General features: G+C 57.7%; 1 protein-coding gene across 1 annotated transcript in view; it reads right to left on the bottom strand.

Annotated features, from left to right (window-relative positions):
- Window positions 1–8,127: 8,127 nt before the first annotated feature.
- Window positions 8,128–17,858, bottom strand: part of LOC138807589 (guanine nucleotide-binding protein G(I)/G(S)/G(O) subunit gamma-7) — a 101,435-nt gene continuing 91,704 nt past the window's right edge. The window contains exons 4-5 of the mRNA XM_069993366.1: window positions 14,527–14,643; window positions 8,128–11,575 (exon numbers count right to left, since the gene is read on the bottom strand). Coding sequence (XP_069849467.1) covers window positions 11,450–11,575; window positions 14,527–14,607 — 207 coding nt within the window. The 5' untranslated portion in view covers window positions 14,608–14,643 and the 3' untranslated portion in view covers window positions 8,128–11,449. The remainder of the gene's footprint in view (window positions 11,576–14,526; window positions 14,644–17,858) is intronic.

Raw genomic sequence — 17,858 nt, 5'->3', positions numbered from 1 at the left:
GAGAGGGAACAGACTTCCACTTCCCAGGCCCTGGGCACACCCTCCATGTTGACCCCATGTTGAGTGGCCGGTGAGTTGGCTCTAGGTGGCTCATTTACAGAAACTGAAGATGCCTGTCATGCCCCACACCTCCTGAATTGCCACCTGCTTTTTTGTTGTTGTTGTTCCAGTCCTGGGGCTTGAACTTAGGGCCCGGGCACTGTCCCTGAGCTTCTCTTGCTCAAGGCTAATATCTACCACAGTGCCACTTCTGGCTTTTTCTGTGTATTTGGTACTGAGGAATCGAACCCAGGGCTTCATGCATGCTAGGCAAGCACTCTAAGCCACATTCCCAGCCCTGCCACCTGCTTTTGCACACGTTTCCCTCCCGTGATCGCCGGTGCCACCTCCTCCTAGGGTCCCCCTCTAGAAGCTGCTGGGTGTCCAGGCCTGGGATTGGAGAACTTCCCGGGGTGTGGTGAACCCCAGACCTTCTCTTTGCAGAAGGTTTCACAATCTATAATTTGCTTAGGAGTTAAGCCATTGCCTGCAGAAAGCTCTAGGGAAAAAAAAAAAAAAAAAAAAGCACAGCCAGGCTTGGCAGGTGAGATTTGTGTAGTGAGGCAGAATGGGTGCTTAGAAAAGATGTTTCCAGATGTCCTTAGCAGCCCTCTTCCATATTGCCACATGGAAGGAAACTGAGGCCCAGAGCTGGAGAAGGGCAGGAGGGACTTCCTGTCCAGCTGAACAGAGAGGGGTGGTGAGAAACAGATGCCCAGCCTTGGTCCTGCTCCTTCCCAGGCAGCCAGAAACCTAAAGTTCCCACAGCCAGTGGCAAGGGTGGGATAGGAAGATGGGAACCCTGCTGGGAGGAGGGGAAGGCAGGAGGAGGAGGGGCCTGCAGGGAAGAGGGAGGAGGGAGGAGGCTTTGTAAGCTCCAGAGAAAGATGCCGAGACTCCCAGAAAGGCAGGCAGACAGACAGACAGAAGCTCTGACAGCCACCGCAGACACCCACCCTGTCTGCTTTTCCTGTCAGAGCTTCTCAGTCCCGTCTCCCAAGAAGGTCCCATCCCAGTTGGCATGCGTGTGCGTGTAGGTGCCGGTGCCTATGTCATATGAGTGTGGGTGTCCCTGCGTGTGGGTGTGGGTGCAGCTGTGCATGTGGGTGTTTGCAGGGTGTCTGTGGATCTCTGTGTGTGTCTGCGTGACTGTTTCAGTGAAAGTGGACGTGCACAGGACTGCGTGCGTGTGCACAGCGCAGGTGCAGATGTTTGGGTGGCGCTTGGTGTGCGTGGGGTGGGGTCGGGGGGAGGAATGCAGCAGACGGAACATCCAGTACGGTCTGGGTGACAGTTTCTCCCGGGTGACGCTTAGGTGTGGCTTCTTGGGCCCTGCAGGCCCAGTCTCTCAGCACACAAGGACACCCATCACCCTCCCCAGACCTTCCCGGGCCAGCCTCTACCCCCCCTTCCCCCCCCACAGACGGCCCCCAGGCTGCCCTGGACCCCACCCAGCGCTTCAGCCCCGAGCCGCCGCCGCGGGGCCTTGGAGACGCAGACGGGCGGCAGACAGCGCGCCGGGTTCACCTCCGCGGGCGCAGCCAACCCGTCTGGTCCCGGCAGTAATTAGCTCCCAGACGCAACCGTCTCGCAGCCATCGCGGTGCCCACAGGCCGCGGGTCCTGCGCCGCGCGTGAGGGTGGTGCGTGCGCGAGTGTGCACGCCCTCCCCCACCCAATTGCACCTGGAAAACCAAGCCAGGGTTCGTTTGCACCCCTGCAACGCACCCAGGGGCGCCGCAGGAGGGAGGGGCGGCTGGGGGCGGGGCGAGCGCAGCCGGGCCGCGTGGGCGGGCTCGCGCCCCGCCCCTCTCTGTACTGGCCCCGCCCCCACGGCGACCCTGACCCCGCCCTGGTTGGACCTCGCACTCCGGTCGTGGCCACGCCCACGACAGTGACTCCGCCCACCACACAGCGGTCCTCCCCCGCCGTGTTAGACCACGCCCCCTGCGCCCGGGCCCCGCCCCCTGGCGCGAGTCCCGGCCGGAAGGCCCCGGGCGGCGGCGGCAGCCGCGGGCGTCACGGGTTTCCGCGGGCCGCGCGCGGGGGCCGGGGTTCCCTGGCGCAGGGAAGCCGTGACGGCGGCGCCCGCCTGCGTGGTCGCCGCCGCGCTGGGCCCGGCCCGGGGCTGACGTCAGCCCTACGTGACGGCGGCGGGCGCGGGCGGAACTGGAAGGAAAGTGACCGCCGCCGCCGCCGAGTTGTGTTTTTCCCCCCCGGGGCTCGAACTCGCGGCCTGGGCGCTGGGGCTGGCGCGCTACCGCAGCTCCACTCCGGCTGGTTGCTGGATCGCGGATGAAGAGCGTCTCACGGACGCCGCCCGCTCCGGGGCTGGCTTCGAGCCGCCGTCCCCCGAGTCAGCCCCAGCCGCCGCCGCCCTCCTCTCCTCTCATCGCCCCCCCAGGGTGCAAAGCGTCTATTATGGGGGGCCCGGCGTCCCCGGGGACTGGGGCGCTGATGATCTGTATTCGGGACTTGGGAAACTGAGGCAGGCACCGCCCTTCCCCCTCGGTCGGTCTCTGCGCGGCAGGGCACCGGGTCGGTGGCGTGGCCTGGGTTTTCCCAGAACTCTCTGGAATTATCCGATCTCCCTCCCCTCCACCCCCGGTCCCCACGCTCGCTGGGTGCTGGGTGCTGAGTGCTGGGTGCTGAGTGCTGAGTCCTGGGTGCTGGGTGCTGAGTGCTGGGTGCTGGGTGCTGAGTCCTGGGTGCTGGGTGCTGAGTCCTGGGTGCTGGGTGCTGGGTGCAGGGCTTCCTGGCTTGGGCAGAGCTGTGCTCGGGCCGGGCCGGGCGCGGGGGCCGCAGGCGGTGCCCGCCGGGCCGGGCCGCCGGGGCCACCCGCCGCCCTGGTGCCGCCCGGGGAACCGAGTCTAAATATAGCCGGGAGGAGCCCGGGCTATTTTTACCCCGGGTGACTCGGGGCCTCCCCGTTCCCAGGTCAGCAGCCGCGGGGCGCGGGGCGGGGGGCGGCGGGAGAGAGCAGGGGCGCTCCCCACCCCGCGCCCCTCCCGCAGCCCTGGGGAGGGTACTTTGGGGGGGGAGGCCGGGTGAGAAGGGTTCCCCTCCCCCCTTGGAAGAGGGGGTTCCTCCCCCTCCTCCTCCAGGTTCACCTGGCTCCAAGTCTGTGCCCCCCCCCCAGCCCCAAGCTGCCAGCCAGGCCTGGCCTTTTGTTGGGTTGAGTCTCTGGTTTCTATTTTTAGAAGGTGCTGGAATAATTTCCCTGGCTATTTTTAGCAGGTTTGGGGATTCCTCCACCCAGGCTGGCCCCTCAGCTCCTCCCTCCTCCTCCCTCCTCCCTCCTCCCTCCTCCCTCCTCCCTCCTCCTTTCCTGCTCCCCCCCCCCTGCTGACATGCAAGCTGACCTAGCAGGGGGTAGGGGGTGCAGGCCTCTAGTGTGTGTGGGGAACCCCGTTATTTCCTGATTGTGTGTGAAGGGAAGCCGTGAAGGGGCGGGGCCCACGTTCCCGGTGAGCAAGACATTCTCCCCAATACCTCTGACACCCCACCTCTGAACTCTGGCCTACAGGACAGGGCGGGGCTCTGACCTTTCACCTGCTTTCTGGCTTGTCATTCCTGCCTTGCTGAGAAAGAGGTGTTGACCCAGGGACAGTCTGGAGGCTCCTCCCACTCCAAAGGGAAGAACTGAACCATGAGGGTAAACTGAGGCATGGGGAGGCCAGCACTGGGGAAAACAGGGTTTATTGTGGGCTCGTCCCCAGTGGATTTTGTTTCTGACCACGCTCATGTCTTGTGTGCTGGGCTGCCATGGATTGGTTACTTCACCTCTCTAGGCCCTTTTAGGAAAAGGTGTGGGCAGAGAACTTGGATCCTGGCAGGGGCTGGGGCTGGGGGGGGCGGGTCCTAGGTAGGTGGGGGATCCTGGTGGGCTGCACGGAAGCCATACTGGAGAGACCTCCTAACCACTGGTGGGAGCAGCTCCAGGCTGCCTAGGGGACACCGAGGCCCTGGAATGATTCCACCAGCGCAGTGTGTCTCATGACAGGTGACAGGCTGTGACCCACATCGTATTCCTGAGCTGCCTCCTGCAGGCCCTCCCTCACCCAGGAAGTATTTGTTGGGTACTGCATGAGCTTTAGACATCAGCCAGGGATTCGTGTGTCACGCCTGTAATGTCAGCTACTCAGGAGGCTGAGATCTGAGGATCGCCACCGTTTGAAGCCAGCCCGGGCAGGAAAGCCCGTGAGACTATCTCCAATGAACCACTAAAAAGCTGGAAGTGGAGCTGTGGCTCAAGGGGTAGAGCGCCAGCTTCAAGTGAGAAAGCTGAGGGACAGCACTGAGTCCAAGCCCCAGGACTCACACACACAGAGGAAGAGTTCGAGGTGGAGACACAGATCCTGGGTGATCCTGGAACTTTCTGTGGGACAGTGATGTGGAGAAATGCAGGCCGCGGTGGCAGCGGGGATGTGACCAAGCCGGGTAGGGAGGCAAGTGGCTGTGGAGGGCAGGGGTTCCTTCTCCCACTGCCTTCCCCAGAGTGGCCAGGAGAAGCAGGCAGAGCAGTTCGGAGACCCCAGAAGGGCCGGGACTCAAGGCTTCTGCCCCCTCTCCCCACGTTAGCCTGTAGTGCACCTTTGACCCTGAGGTGCACCCAGCCTGTCCCATAGAACCTGAGGAGGGATTCAACTTAGGGCCTCCTGCTCTCAGAGCCGGTGGTCTGCCCCTGAAACCCCGCCCCCAGTGCCCGAGCCACACCCCTGCCCCTGGAGCCACGCCTTCAGCTCCTTTTTATATAGGTTATTTACCGGAGCAGGTGGGTCTCACTTGATGCTCTGCGGTCCTCCTGTTTGTGCGTCCTTTGGGGTTGGTGGGCACATGCTATCACACCCAGCCATTGGTTGAGATGGAGTCTAATAAACGTTTTTTGTTGTTGTTGGTGGTGGTGGTCATGGGGCTTGAACTTGGGGCCTGGGCACTGTCTCTGAGCTTTTCTGTTTAAGGCTATCACTCTACCATTTTGAGCCACAGCTCCACTTCCAGTTTGGTTTTCTGGTGGCTCATTGGAGATAAGAGTCTCACAGACTTGATTTATTTTGAGATCAGGTTTTGCAAACTGAGGCCACATTGTCTTGGAATTTGTAATCCTCCTATCTCTGTCTCCCCAGGCTGGGATTACAGGTATGTGCTACCATAACTCCACTTGATTTGAGGCTGTAGAAGAGGGGGGCCATCTGTGTTACAATATATTCAGTATTATTCAGTCCCAAGCCTGAGGTCAAGTCACTTGCAGGAAAGTGAGTGGAATTGGTGATTATCTTGCTGAGTGAAATAAGCCAAATTGGGAAAAACCAAATGCCATGTTTTCACACACAAGCAGAGTCTAGATCTAAAAATAACCAGTAGCAGGGAGTAGGGGAAAAGGAGAGGGGTTGGTGGCAAATATGACTGAAAAAAACACATGTCATGATGAAACCCACTACAAAATATTTTTTATAAAAAAACAGAAGGGACGCCGGGTGCCGGTGGCTCACGCCTGTAATCCTAGCTACTCAGGAGGCTGAGATCTGAGTGATCGAGGTTCAGAGCCAGCCCGGGCAGGAAAGTCCGCGAGATTCTTATTTCCAATGAACCACCAGAAAACCGGAAGTGGCGCTGTGGCTCAAGTGGTAGAGCGCTCGCCTTGAGCTGAAGAGCTGAGGAAAGGGACCAGGCCTAGTTCAAGCCCAAAGCTTGAAAAAAAAAAGGCTGGGGGCGTGTCTCCAGTGGTAGAACACCTGCCTAGCCAGGTAAGGAAGGGCCTTGACTTCAAGCCTTAATTCTAAAAATGGGGGAGTCTGGGCCCTACATTCGGGCTTTGCACACCTCCCTGCCCCCCCCCCGCCCGCCCTCTCACCCATCTCTCTGAGGCTGGACAGTTGGGGCTGTGAACACGGGGCACATTGCTTTCTCCACCTCCGCCAGGAGTTCTGCCCGGAGTGAGAAACTTGGGGGAGAAGTGAGTTGTGCATTCCTGGGGCCACCCGCCCGCGAGGATGACATCACTGTTTCTGGGTGAACTCTGCTGCCCCAGGTCATGCGCACAGGCCTGCAGCACACTGGGCCCCGAGCCCCGCCGGGGACCGAGCCCCAGGCTGTGCCCCTGCTGCCCTCTCCCCCACCCCCAGGCTCTCCTGCTCTGGCTGTCCTGTCTGGAGGGTGGCCGCACCCTCACCGGCCTCCTTGGCTGCTGGGCTCTGGGAGCCTCCAGTGTCTTGGGGGACAGACAGGCAGGAGGGGTGGGGACTGGAGGTGGAGAGGGGAAAATGGGGGAGAAGTTGAGAAAGAGGTAGTCACAAATAGAAGTTTCAGGAAACAAGTGCACCCCCCCCCCAAAGAAATTCTGCACCAGGCACTGGTGACTCCCGCCTGTCATTCTAGCTAAGATTTGAGGATGGTGGTTCGAAGCCAGCCTGGGCAGGAAAGTCCGTGAGACTCTTATCTCCAATAAACCACCAGAAAGCTGGAAGTGGCACTATAGCTCAGGAGTAGAGCGCTCACTTTGAGCAGAAGAGCTGAGGGACAGTGCCCAGGCCCTGAGTTCAAGCCCCAGAACCTGCAAAAAACAAACTGTCCTTTAATTTTCTTTTCTTTTTTTCCCCTCTGTGATTAATTGGAGATAAGAATCCCAAGAACTTTCCTACCGTGGCTGGCTTTGAACGGTGATCCTCAGATCTCAGCCTCCTGAGTAGCTAGGATGACAGGCGTGAGCCACCAGCACTGGCTCCCACCTGAAATTTCATTCTCACCCATGAGAGGTAAAGTATTGATGGGTTCTACCGTTTTCGGTTTTGTTATTGTGTGGCTCACAGGAGTCCTGATTTCTCTCTCCACACACCTGCGGCTCAACCGCTGAGGAAGGTCCAGATTTTCACCTTTCTGGAACAAAGCTTGGAAACATTTCCTTTAAGATCTTTTGGTTTGTTTCAAGACAAGACTCTCTGATTATGTCATTCAGGCTGGATGTGGCTGCATGATCCACCTACCTCCGCCTCTCTCCAAGGGCCGGGATTACAGGTGCACACTACCACGCCCAGCTTCCTTCCAAGTTGCCCCCCCCACTCCCTCCCCCCACCCCCGCCACGGCAGGTGTCTTTTGTTTACTGGGTCATGGAATAGGTGGGTGCTGAATGTGATAGGAAACTAACTGTTGGATCTTTTTCCAAAGAGCCTGTTTGTCGTTCGTTCTCCAAGCCTGTCCCATTGCTCCACAACCTCACCCAACCCGCCGGGGTTAATTTTAGTCACGTAGGCGGGGTTGTTTTCTTTTGTTTTAATGGAAAAACATGCACAACAGAAACAAACCAAGTTCATTGTTTAGCGCAGTGGCCTTGAGCACATCACATCGCCAACCTCCACTTCCAGAACCTTCCATCTTTTTTTTTTAATGCCAGCCGTGGGCTTGAACTCAGGTCCTGGGCACTGTCCTGAGCTTCTACCACTTGAGCCACAGCATCACTTCCGGCTTTTTCTGTGTACATGGTACTGAGGAATCAAACCCAGGGCTTCACGCATGCAAGGGAGCACTCTACCACTAAGCCGCATTCCCATCTTCCAAACTGAAGCTCTGCCCCCATTCAGCACCAACTTTCCTCTACTTCCTGTCTCTGGATGTTTTAGGTAAGAATCAGCTTCCATGTTTAGTTTCTTCAATGGTGTGGGTGTTCTTTTCTTTTCTTTTTGTGCAGGCATAGAGAAGTTCTAAAGCTTTCAAATTGTCTGAGGAGGCTGAGATCTGAGGATCATGGTTCAAAGCCAGCCTGAGCAGGAAAGCCGTGAGACTCATCTCCAATGAACCACCAGAAAACCGGAAGTGGTGCTGTGGCTCAAAGGGCTACAGCACTAGCCTTGAGCAGAAGAGCTCAAGGACAGCAGCCCAGGCCCTGCGTTCAAACCCCAGGACTGGAAAGAAAGAAAAAAGCCCCCCAAACCCAGAATGATCAACCAAAGGCCTCGGCTGCTTCTCTGAGACCTGCAAGTCCCCGCTTCACGTGTGGGATCTGGAAAGCCTTTCCTGGGTTTTGGGGTTCTCCCCCAGTGCTCCCCCAGCCAGTGTGGGCCCTGGAGAGGAGGAGGAACCCACAGCCACAGAGAAAGGACAACAGAGCCTTTTATTGTGTATGAATTCACTTTTTAGTAACAATAACCCCACACAATAGTAAAACACTGTGAGAAAGTGAAGTTTAAAATTAAAAAAAAAAAAAAAAGCAATCAGAAACAAAAATCACCAGACACCCCAAAACACCGAAAGGGAGAGAAGCTGCCGGAGCAGCTGGCGGCTGGAACTGGGGAAGAGGATCTCGGTGATGTCTGGCAACGTGTGTCTGTCCTGGGGTGGTGGTGGCGAGGGCACGTGGTGTCTGTCTCAGGCTTTCCACAATTTTACAAAAGAAGGGGGGCCCGGGGGAGGGGGCGGGGGAACCTGTCCCAGCAGCCAGGGCCCAGCGTCCGGTGCTTTCTCGAGTCCCGGGGCTGTGATGGTGGCTACTTCCTGGCCAGTGCCAGGAAGAACATGGCGGTGACAGGTGACAGCGCGTCTGTCCCACTGCGCCCAGAAGCCTCTGCAGGGGATGGAGTGATGTCATCCATAGGCGCCAAGGGGGTGGAGTCATGTCCTTACTCTCCCCCCAAAGTAGGGGAAGGAAAGGACGGCGGGGGGGGGAGGGGGGCAATGTGGCTGTCACCCCACGGGTGGCAGGGCTTCTGGGGGCAGTGATGAAACTGGGGTTCACCCCGTGTGTCTCGCCACCCACCTTGGTTTGGAGTGCAGGTGGGTGGCCTGAAGTCTGATTTCCCCTGATAAGGGGTATGGGAGGGAGCAGGGGAGACAGATACTGGTGTGTCCCCCAAAGCTTCCAGGATGGAGCAATGGGAACACGGGGTGGGGGGGCACAGGAATGCTTCCACGCAGGACGATGTTGAGCACGAGCGGGGTCCTGTGGTTCGCTAGGCCAAAGAGCCTGAGGCGCCTCCTGCTCGCTGTCCCCCCACTCCCCCCCCCGCGGTCCCGGGGTCCTGGGCTACGTGAGGGCCAGGCTGGGGCACCGGGTCGGGTGTGGGCAGATCGTGCTCAGGCCCCTGAGCCGGTGTGGTGTGGGGGTCCTCTCCGGGGGACAGGAGGGTGTGACTTGGGGGACACAGCACACACTGTCATTTGGCTGACTTGAGCAGCCCCCCCTTTCCCTCGGCCCTGGGGTTCTGGGCGCCGGGGTCTGGCCAGGGGTGTTCAGGCTGGGCACAGCTGTGCCCCCTCCACCTGCACCCTGGCAGGGAAGGCGACAGGAGGGCGGCTGGGCTGCGGTCCCCTGGGAAGCCTGGTGGCCAGGGGCTCGGGGTGGCAGGGGAGAGAGGAGGGAGGAGGCGGGGAGGTGCAGGATGGGGCCGCTGCAGGGGTTAAGGCTTCTTTTAAAGAGAAACAGGGATGGGGGGGCTCTCCAAATGGGAGGCGTTGGGGTGTAACCGGCAGCGCCTGGTCAGCCCCGCTGCCTGCGCTGCTAGAAATCCCTCCTCCCATAGTCCCATCCCCAGGCAGTGCCCTGGGTTTCCAGAACATTCTTTGATTCCTCTCTGCCATTCCCTGCTGTTCGGGTTGGTTGAGGAGGTGGGGCCGTTACCCAGGGCTGCTGGCACCCAGGGAAACACCAGATGGCTAGAATATTTTTTTTTGGTGGGGGAGAAGAGATGTTGAGGCTCTCCTGGTCCAAATGAGCCGGGCCCCCCAAAGCCCCACTGCTCTGGGGCCAGGCCCCCATGTGCGCCCCCCACCCCTGGAGCCAGGCAAACCCCTGCAGCCTCTCCTCCCGCACCCCAGCTTCCCAGACGTGCGTGGGGGCCCGTTCACAGCCGGGCAACCGTCCAGGGACCCCCAGCATCGGCTTCCAGCAAAGCCTTGGGGGGCTCCGAGTCCAGGGGGCGCGGGCGCCCCGATGCTCAGGCAGGGCGGCAGGCGACGCGGGCGGGCTGGGGGGGGGTGCCTGCAGTTGCTTCCTCCCTCCACCCATCCCAGGGGCCGTCCTCACGGAGGACCTGGTCACCCTGAACACAGACCCCGCCCCGCCCCCATCAGAAACATCCATGGCTGACCTGGGGGTCATCAGGGCAGACCAGAGATGGGGTACAGCCGAGAGACCGGGGCCACCACCAGGCCTTTCCCATCACCTCAAGATAATTTAGCAATTCGGCCTGCCCCAAGGGGCTGGGCAGCGCCACCCAGCACCAGGCCACAGCCTGAGGACGGGCGTCTCCATCCCGGCAGCCAGGGAAACTGAGCCACAGCCCACCTCAGGTGGAGACAGAACCACACACAGCCCACCTCTCCCCACCCCGCCCTGCAGTGGCCACTGCTCCCCAGGACAGGAGGTGTATGCAGCTCTGGGGTGCATGGGGTCCCCTGGGAAAGGGGGCAGCTGTGGTGTGGTCAGTGCCACCCAGATGGGCTGTGCTGACACATAGAGGGTGCAGTTTATACATTAACCCCACACACACCCCGTCTCACCCCACACACACACCCCGTCTCACCCCCCAGCTCTATCTGGGCTGGTGTGGCTGCAGGTTCAGCCCCAAAGTGTTGATTTTCATCAGGATGCAATTGCGGGCCATCAGGACTCTGTCACCCACACCCCACTGATCAAAAAAACCAAAACCCCACACCAAAACCCAGCAACAGAGAACCAGGTCCCGGCACTGATCTTCACGCCTGTCATCCCAGCTACTCAGGAGGCTGAGATCTGAAGATCTTGGTTCAAAAACTAGCCCAGGCAGGAAAATCCGTGACTCTCATCTCCAAGGAACCAGCAAAAAAGCCAGAAATGGAGTTGTGGCTCAAGGAGTAGAATGCCAGCCTTGAGTGAAAAAAAAAAAAAGCCAAGTGAGAGTATAAGGTCCTGAGTTCAAGCCCCAGTTTTGGCACACACACAAATCCCAGCACCCCATGTAGACTTTTCCCAATTAATTTCCAGATAACTGCCGGAGGCTGCCTGGGCCTCCTTTCTCTCTTGGTTCTGAGTCAGTTATTCAAGCAGTGATTGAGAGGTTTGTGCATTGGCCGGGCCGCCATGGTGGGCTGGGGGAGGCGGTGAGGAGTTGGGGTGCTGGGTGAGAGAGCCCAGCTTCACCAGAGGACAGACTGTGGCCCCTTCTGAGCATGGAGGAAGACTCCGGGGCCGGGGCTTTTGGATCTCACCCAGCACCCCAACTCCTTTTTGTGGACTTGGATGGTTTTTCTTGAATTAGGAATTGAAATGGGGCGAGGGCTGGAGGCGTGGCTCAGCTGGTAGAGTGCCAGCCAATGAGCCAAAGTGTCAGGTACTGAGTTTGAGTCTCAGACTGAGAGAGAGAGAGAGAGAGAGAGAGAGAGAGAGAGAGAGAGTGAGAGAGAGAGAGAGAGAGATGGGGCAAGCACACACAGAACAGAGCTAGAGGATGATGCAGGGCTTCTTGTCCTTGAAGGGGTTCTCAGACGCGGGGACACCGACCAGCAAGGGGTCGCTCCTGGCATGCTGCTCGCAGTAACTCATCAGCTCAGAGGAGGCTTTGGACACCTGTGTGTAGACAGATGGGGGGGGGCTGAGAAGGGGTGGGCCCAGGTGTGTCCACACCAGTGCAATCCACCCAGGCCACAAAGTGGAAATGGCCCTGAATGCAGAGGTGGATGTGTGAACACCCACAGTGTGGTCTGTCTCCATGCTGGAATATTCCTCAGCCAGGAACAGGCTGAGGTTCTGACATACGGACCCTGAGGCCACTGCACTCAGTGAAGGGAGCCCCACAGCGTGTAGTTCCACTGGCAGGCAACGCCTGCCCGCCACAGGGGAAGCTGCAGATGGGGTGCTGCTCACGGGGCTTGGGCTCCTCCTGGGGGGATCCCTATTGGAAGTCAACAGAGGGGTTGGCTACCCTATGTTGGCAACAGACCAAATACAGCCAGTGAGGGCTGGAAGGGTGGCCAGTGGTGAGGCTCTGGGTTCCAAACCCAGCAGCGCACACACAGACACAGACAGACAGACAGACAGACACACACACACACACACACACACGGACATAGATACACAGTCACACACATATACACGGGCTGTGTACCCTTCAGCAGCATTGCCAGGCTTTGAACAAGAAGGACCAGCAGGCTGGGAAGGTGGCTCAGTGGTAGAGTGCTTGTTTAGCATGCATGAAGCCCAGGGTTCCATTTCTCAGTACCCCATACACAGAAAAAGCCAGAAGTGGTGCTGTGGCTCAAGTGGTAGAGTGCTAGCCTTGAGCAAAAGAAGCTCAGGGACAGCACCCAGGCCCTGAGTTCAAGCCCCATGACCGACAAAACATCACCAATCAAGTCCCCATCCTGGGACCCAAGAACCTGGGCCTTTGGTGCTTCCCCAAGTTGCCAGGATGGGCTGCAGGACCCTGCCAAGCTGATCTGGGGGGGGGGAGCACCCCTGACCCCAGAGCCACTCTTGGTTTCCACATGCAGGCTGCTACCCTCCACGGAGGCCCTGGAGGAATCAGGTTGGCTCCGGCATGGGGGGGGGGGCAATCTCTCCTCCCTTCCATTGAGAGAAAATCCCCTCGGGCCAGCAGGGCCCCTGGTGGAGCCCCAACTCCCCACCGCAGACGTTCAAACCCCCCTGGGGCTCCTCCAACTTCAAAGGACCTGATGAGCGGGAGGCCGGCTCTCCCGGCCCGGCTGGCACAGGGCTGGCACCGGCCCACGGAGGGAAAACCACTTCAACCAGGCCCTGCGTGTCTTCAGCCCCCAGGAATGCTTTGAGCGCTCCCTGCTCAGGTCTGTCCCCAGCTGCAGGAATCCGGGAACCCGTGGGAGGCACCCTGAGCCCCGCCCCCTGCTGCAGGGATGGGGACCCTCAGCTGAGAACAATCCCTTTCCTGACTCCTCCTCCCACACCAGCAGGTGTGTCTGTCTGTCTGTCTGTCTGTCTGTCTGTCTGTGCTTCTAGCTGGGAGGACCTGAGGACTCATGTTGTGTCGCTACTTTAGATGTTGGTGGCAAGGTACTTTTTGAGGTGATGGTCACCGGACTCCCTAGACTCTGAGTAAGTTTGACCCTTTGATGTGGGTGGGCCTCGTCCAATCAGTTGAAGGAAGTGACTTAAGACATTCTCCCCTCCCCCACCGGCCTCCACAACAGAATGCTGTCTCCAGGCAGAGGCAAACATCCAGCCTTCCCTGTGTCCCCAGTCTGCCCGCCTGGCCAGCAAATTTCACACTCACCAGCCGGCACACCCATGGGGGCCAACTCTTAAAATAAACCTCTCTCTCTTCTCCACACACACACACACACACACACACACACAGAGCGTCCACGCACCACTGTATGCAGAAGTGGAAAATGTAGACACAAGTCATGACTTCCTTTACTGGGACTGTCTGTCACTGCTAGAGTTGTGCAACCCAGGGGTCAGAGGTGACAGGAAGGAACACAGGGTCCCGGCGCGGCGCGTACCTGCTCCCGCTCGGAGCTATGGAGGAGACTGAGCTCTGGGTGTTCCCGGGAGGCTCCAGGTCAGCCCAGGCACCATGGGCTGCCAGACTCCATCTCAATGGGAGAGGCTGGGTGTAGTGACACATGCTTGTCACCCCAGCTATGGCAGGAAGCTAAAAACAGGAGGATCACTGTCCAGGCACATGTGCGGGCAGGAAGTGAAACTCAAAAATACCCAGCATGAGCCCAGCGCACACCTGTTATCGTAGCTATTCAGGAGGCTGAGACCTGAGGATTGAGGTTCAAAACCAGCCCAGGCAGGAAAAGCCCATAGGTTCTTATCTTCAGTAAACTACCAAATAGCTGGAAGTGGCACTGTGGCTCAAGTGGTAGAACACCAGCCTTGAGTGAAAAAGCTCAGGGACAGCTCCCAGGCCCTGAGTTCAAACCCTAGGACTAGCACACGCGCACACACACACACACACATAGACACACACACAGGCGTGGCTTAGAACTAGGGGTGCAGCCTAAGCATTAGGGGTGTAGCTTCAGTGGCAGAATGCTTGCCTAACAAATTTGAGGTCCTAAGTTCAAGCTTCAGAAATCAATCAGGGGCTGGGAAGGTGGCTCAGTGATAGAGCGCTTGCCTTGCATGCATGAGGCCCTGGGTTCGAGTCCTCAGCACCACATAAGCAAAAAGAAAAAAAGCCAAAAGTGGTGCTTGGCTCAAGTGGTAGAGCGCTAGCCTTGAGCTGAAGAGCTGAGGGACAGCGCCCAGGCCCAGAGTTCAGGCCCCATGACCAGCAAAAAAAAAAAAAGAAAAAAGAAAAAAAATCAATCAATCAATCAATAAAGACAGGAAGGAAGGAAGGAAGGAAGGAAAGAAGGAAGTGGGCGGGGCTCAGCTCCATCTCTATCTCTGGCTGCTTCTGCCTGCTCTGCTGAGTACTGGGGCTCAGGGAGGTTCAGGGGTGGCCCCAGAGGGAGGCCCTGGTGCCCACAGCCTGCTCAGGGTCCTGGGGTCCGGGGCCCGGGGTCCATCCCCGTCCGCAGGCTCACCTTGATGCGTTCCATCCCGGCTTCGATGCGGAGTTGCTCCACCAGTTTCCGGGCCTGCGCTACGTTGTTAGTGGCTGACATTGTTCTGCCATCAGTGTGGGCCCCACGTCCAGAGAGCTGGGGGGAGGGGCACACAGATGTGAGCTGGCTGGCGACACCCTGGGACAGACACCCCTTCCAGGAAGCCCCCCCACCCCGCAGGCCCTGCTGTGGACAGGACTGGGTGACTGTCACCCGCATTCCCTGCCTGGAACTGGTCAGGGCTCAGCACTTGCTGCCCAGGGGCGATGGCTCGGAAGGTCGGGGTACTGGGGACGCCTGGCGGGGTTGTTCTCTGCGGGCACCCTGGGCCCTGCAGGGGGCTGAGCCATGCCCCTCATCTCTACCACCCCATGCCAGGAGCTGCCCAGTCATGCCAGCCACACATGTCCCCAGACGTGACCCAGTGTTCCCTGGAGGGGGCACCTCTGGAGACAGTCACTGCTTGTGGATGGGGGTGACTCACTGGAGAGTCTGTGTATGTCGTCTGCTCTGGGGGTGCGGGTCTATGGCACTCATTCACTCCTTTATTCATCTACTCATCTGTGTATTCATTTATCCATCCATCCACACATCTACCATCCATCCATCTACCCATCCACATCATCCATCCACCCATCTCCATCCATCCACCCATCTACCCATCTACCCATCACCATCCATCCACTTGTCCATCCATCCATCCATCCACCCATCCATCCATTCATCCATCCACCATCATCCATCCACCCATCCATCCATCCATCATTATTCATCCACCCATCTCTATCCATCCATCCACTTGTCCATCCATCCATCCATCCATCCATTAATCCATCATCCATCCACCCATCTCTATCCATCCATCCATCCACACATCCACCTATCTACCATCATCCATCCACCTATCTCATCCATCCATCCATCCATCATCCATCCATCCATCCATCCATCCACACATCCACACATTCACCTATCTCATCCATCCATCCATCATCCATCCATCCATCCACACATCCACACATCCACCTATCTTATCCACCCATCCATCCATGCATCCATCCACACATCCACCATCCATCTACTGATCTCTGTCTATCCACTTGTCCATCCATCCATCCATCTATCTATCAATCCACCCATCCAACATCATCCATCCATCGATTTATATCAATCCACCCACCTACCCACTTATCTTTCCATCCTTCTGTCTACTCATCCATCCACTCACCTTTATGTCTGTCTGTCAATCTGCCCACCCTGTCCCTTCCTCCCTTCCGCCAACCTGCCCAGAGCATTGTGGCTGTTCACCCCGTGTGCCAGAACTATGTTGAGAATTCATCTAAAATCTCCATGTGTCCCGGTGCCCAGGGGTCCGCACTGGGAAGCAGCGGCCGTCAGACCTGAGGGAGTGGGGCAGGGTCGGCTGTCCTGGAAGGCAGCCAGGTGCTGTGACCTCGGTTTCCACTCTGTGACAACCCCTCCCTCTCACTTCCTGCTGGGGAAGAGGCAGCAGGGGGCACTGGTGTCAGAAACTCTAGGACCCCAAGACTCAGCGGTCACGGAGGATTGGAGGGGACCACACAGTGGGGGTTCTGTGTCCTGGGGCTGCCATAACAAATGGCCACGACAGAGCAACTGGAAACCGCAGGAATCAACCTTGGATGGCGGGGGGGGGGGGGGGGGGGGGGATCCAGGCTGTGTGCACACTAGACAAGCGCTCGGTGCTGAGCTGCAACCCAATCCCTCTTCTTAGAAGAGCCCCAGCCCCTGCACAGGGCCGGCCCTGCTTCAGTGTAACCTCTTCAAACACCATCACCAAAGGCTCCATTTCCCTTATTTGGAAAGGGAGCTATAAGGTGAGCAACCTTGGGAGTGGCTTCCTCCCGCTCACATGTATCAGTGTTTCGTTCCTTTTCACTGCTGTGTAATATTCCATGGTACAGATGAGTACAGAGTTGGTTAAAACATTCACCTGCTGAAGGGCTTCTGAGCCAGTTCTAGTTTGAGTCTATCTGAGTAAAAGGTGCCATAAACTTTCCCGTGGACTGGGACAGGTGCCAGGGAGGGTAATTACTGCTTGTATCATAAATGCATGTGTAGAGTTTTGTTTTAGAAACTGCTAACTCTTCCATTTTACCCCTGCTTATCAGAAACAGAGAGGCAATGTTAATTTTTATTTTTCTGGTTTAGCTTTCCAAATCTTTTTTTTTTTTTGGTTGGCCACGGGGCTTGAACTCCAGGCCTAGGCACTGTCTCTGAGCTCTTTTTTGCTCAAGGCTAACTTTTTTTTTTTCTTTTTTGCTCTATCACTTGAGCCATAGCTACATTTGTGGTTTCCTGGTGGTTCATTGGAGATAAGAGCCTCAAAGACTTTCCTTCTGAGGTTGGCTTCGAACCACAATCCTCAGATCTCAGCCTCCTGAGATCTAGCTAGGATGAAGGTGTGAGCTATCAGTGCTCAGACTTTTCTGGGGCTTGGCTTCTTTCATTGCATTCTTTTGGTCCTGGGGCCTGAACTCTGGGCCTGGGCGCTGTCCCTCAGCTCTTCAGCTCAAAGCCAGTGCTCTTCCACTTCAGCCACAGCGCCACTTCCAGTTTTCTGAGTGGTTTATTGGAGATAAGAGTCTCACAGACTTTCCTGCCTGGGCTGGCTTTGAACTGCAATCCTCAGATCTCAGCCTCCTGACTAGCTAGGATGACAGGCGGGAGCCACTGGTACCTGGCTTCTTTCATTGCATTTTTCTTTAGGCATATCAACAAGGGGCAACTCTGTCCCCCAGGGCCCCTGAGCTATGTCTGGGAATGTGTGACTGGCACACTGGAGAGCTCAGCGTGGAGCACGGAGGGGGGAGGCAGGGAGGCAGGGATGCTGCCCTCCCTCACCCCGTTTAGCACCACCTGAAGTGGAGGTTGGTGCTATGTGTCAGTATCATGTCTAGAGAGCATATGTGCAAATGTCCTGGGGTGCCCTTGGTTCCAGGCAGCAGACACTCCACCAGGTATTTAAGCAGGACTCGGTGTCTGTGTTGCAGTCAGTGGAGCTAGGAAGACAAGTAAAGACAGATTTCAGAATTTCAAGAAATTCCTAGTTACTCATAAACTGGTATGTACAAATCTCCCTGGAATGATAAGGGGGTGGGTGGTTTGCCGGCCAGCCCTGATTGCTTCTGTGGGATTCCAGGCATGTCACACAGCGGGGTGACAGGGACACAGCACGGGCCGGTCTCTGGTTGGCAGAGGGGAGCAAAAGACCAGCATTTGTATGAAGGGGAGAGGGAGATGTGCACTACCCCACAGCAGTGTTAGGTCTG

Source organism: Dipodomys merriami, unplaced genomic scaffold (assembly GCF_024711535.1).
Source record: "Dipodomys merriami isolate MVZ:Mamm:240054 unplaced genomic scaffold, mDipMer1.0.p SCAF_421, whole genome shotgun sequence".
Lineage (NCBI taxonomy): Eukaryota > Metazoa > Chordata > Mammalia > Rodentia > Heteromyidae > Dipodomys > Dipodomys merriami.
This window is presented reverse-complemented; position numbering and strand designations above follow the sequence as displayed.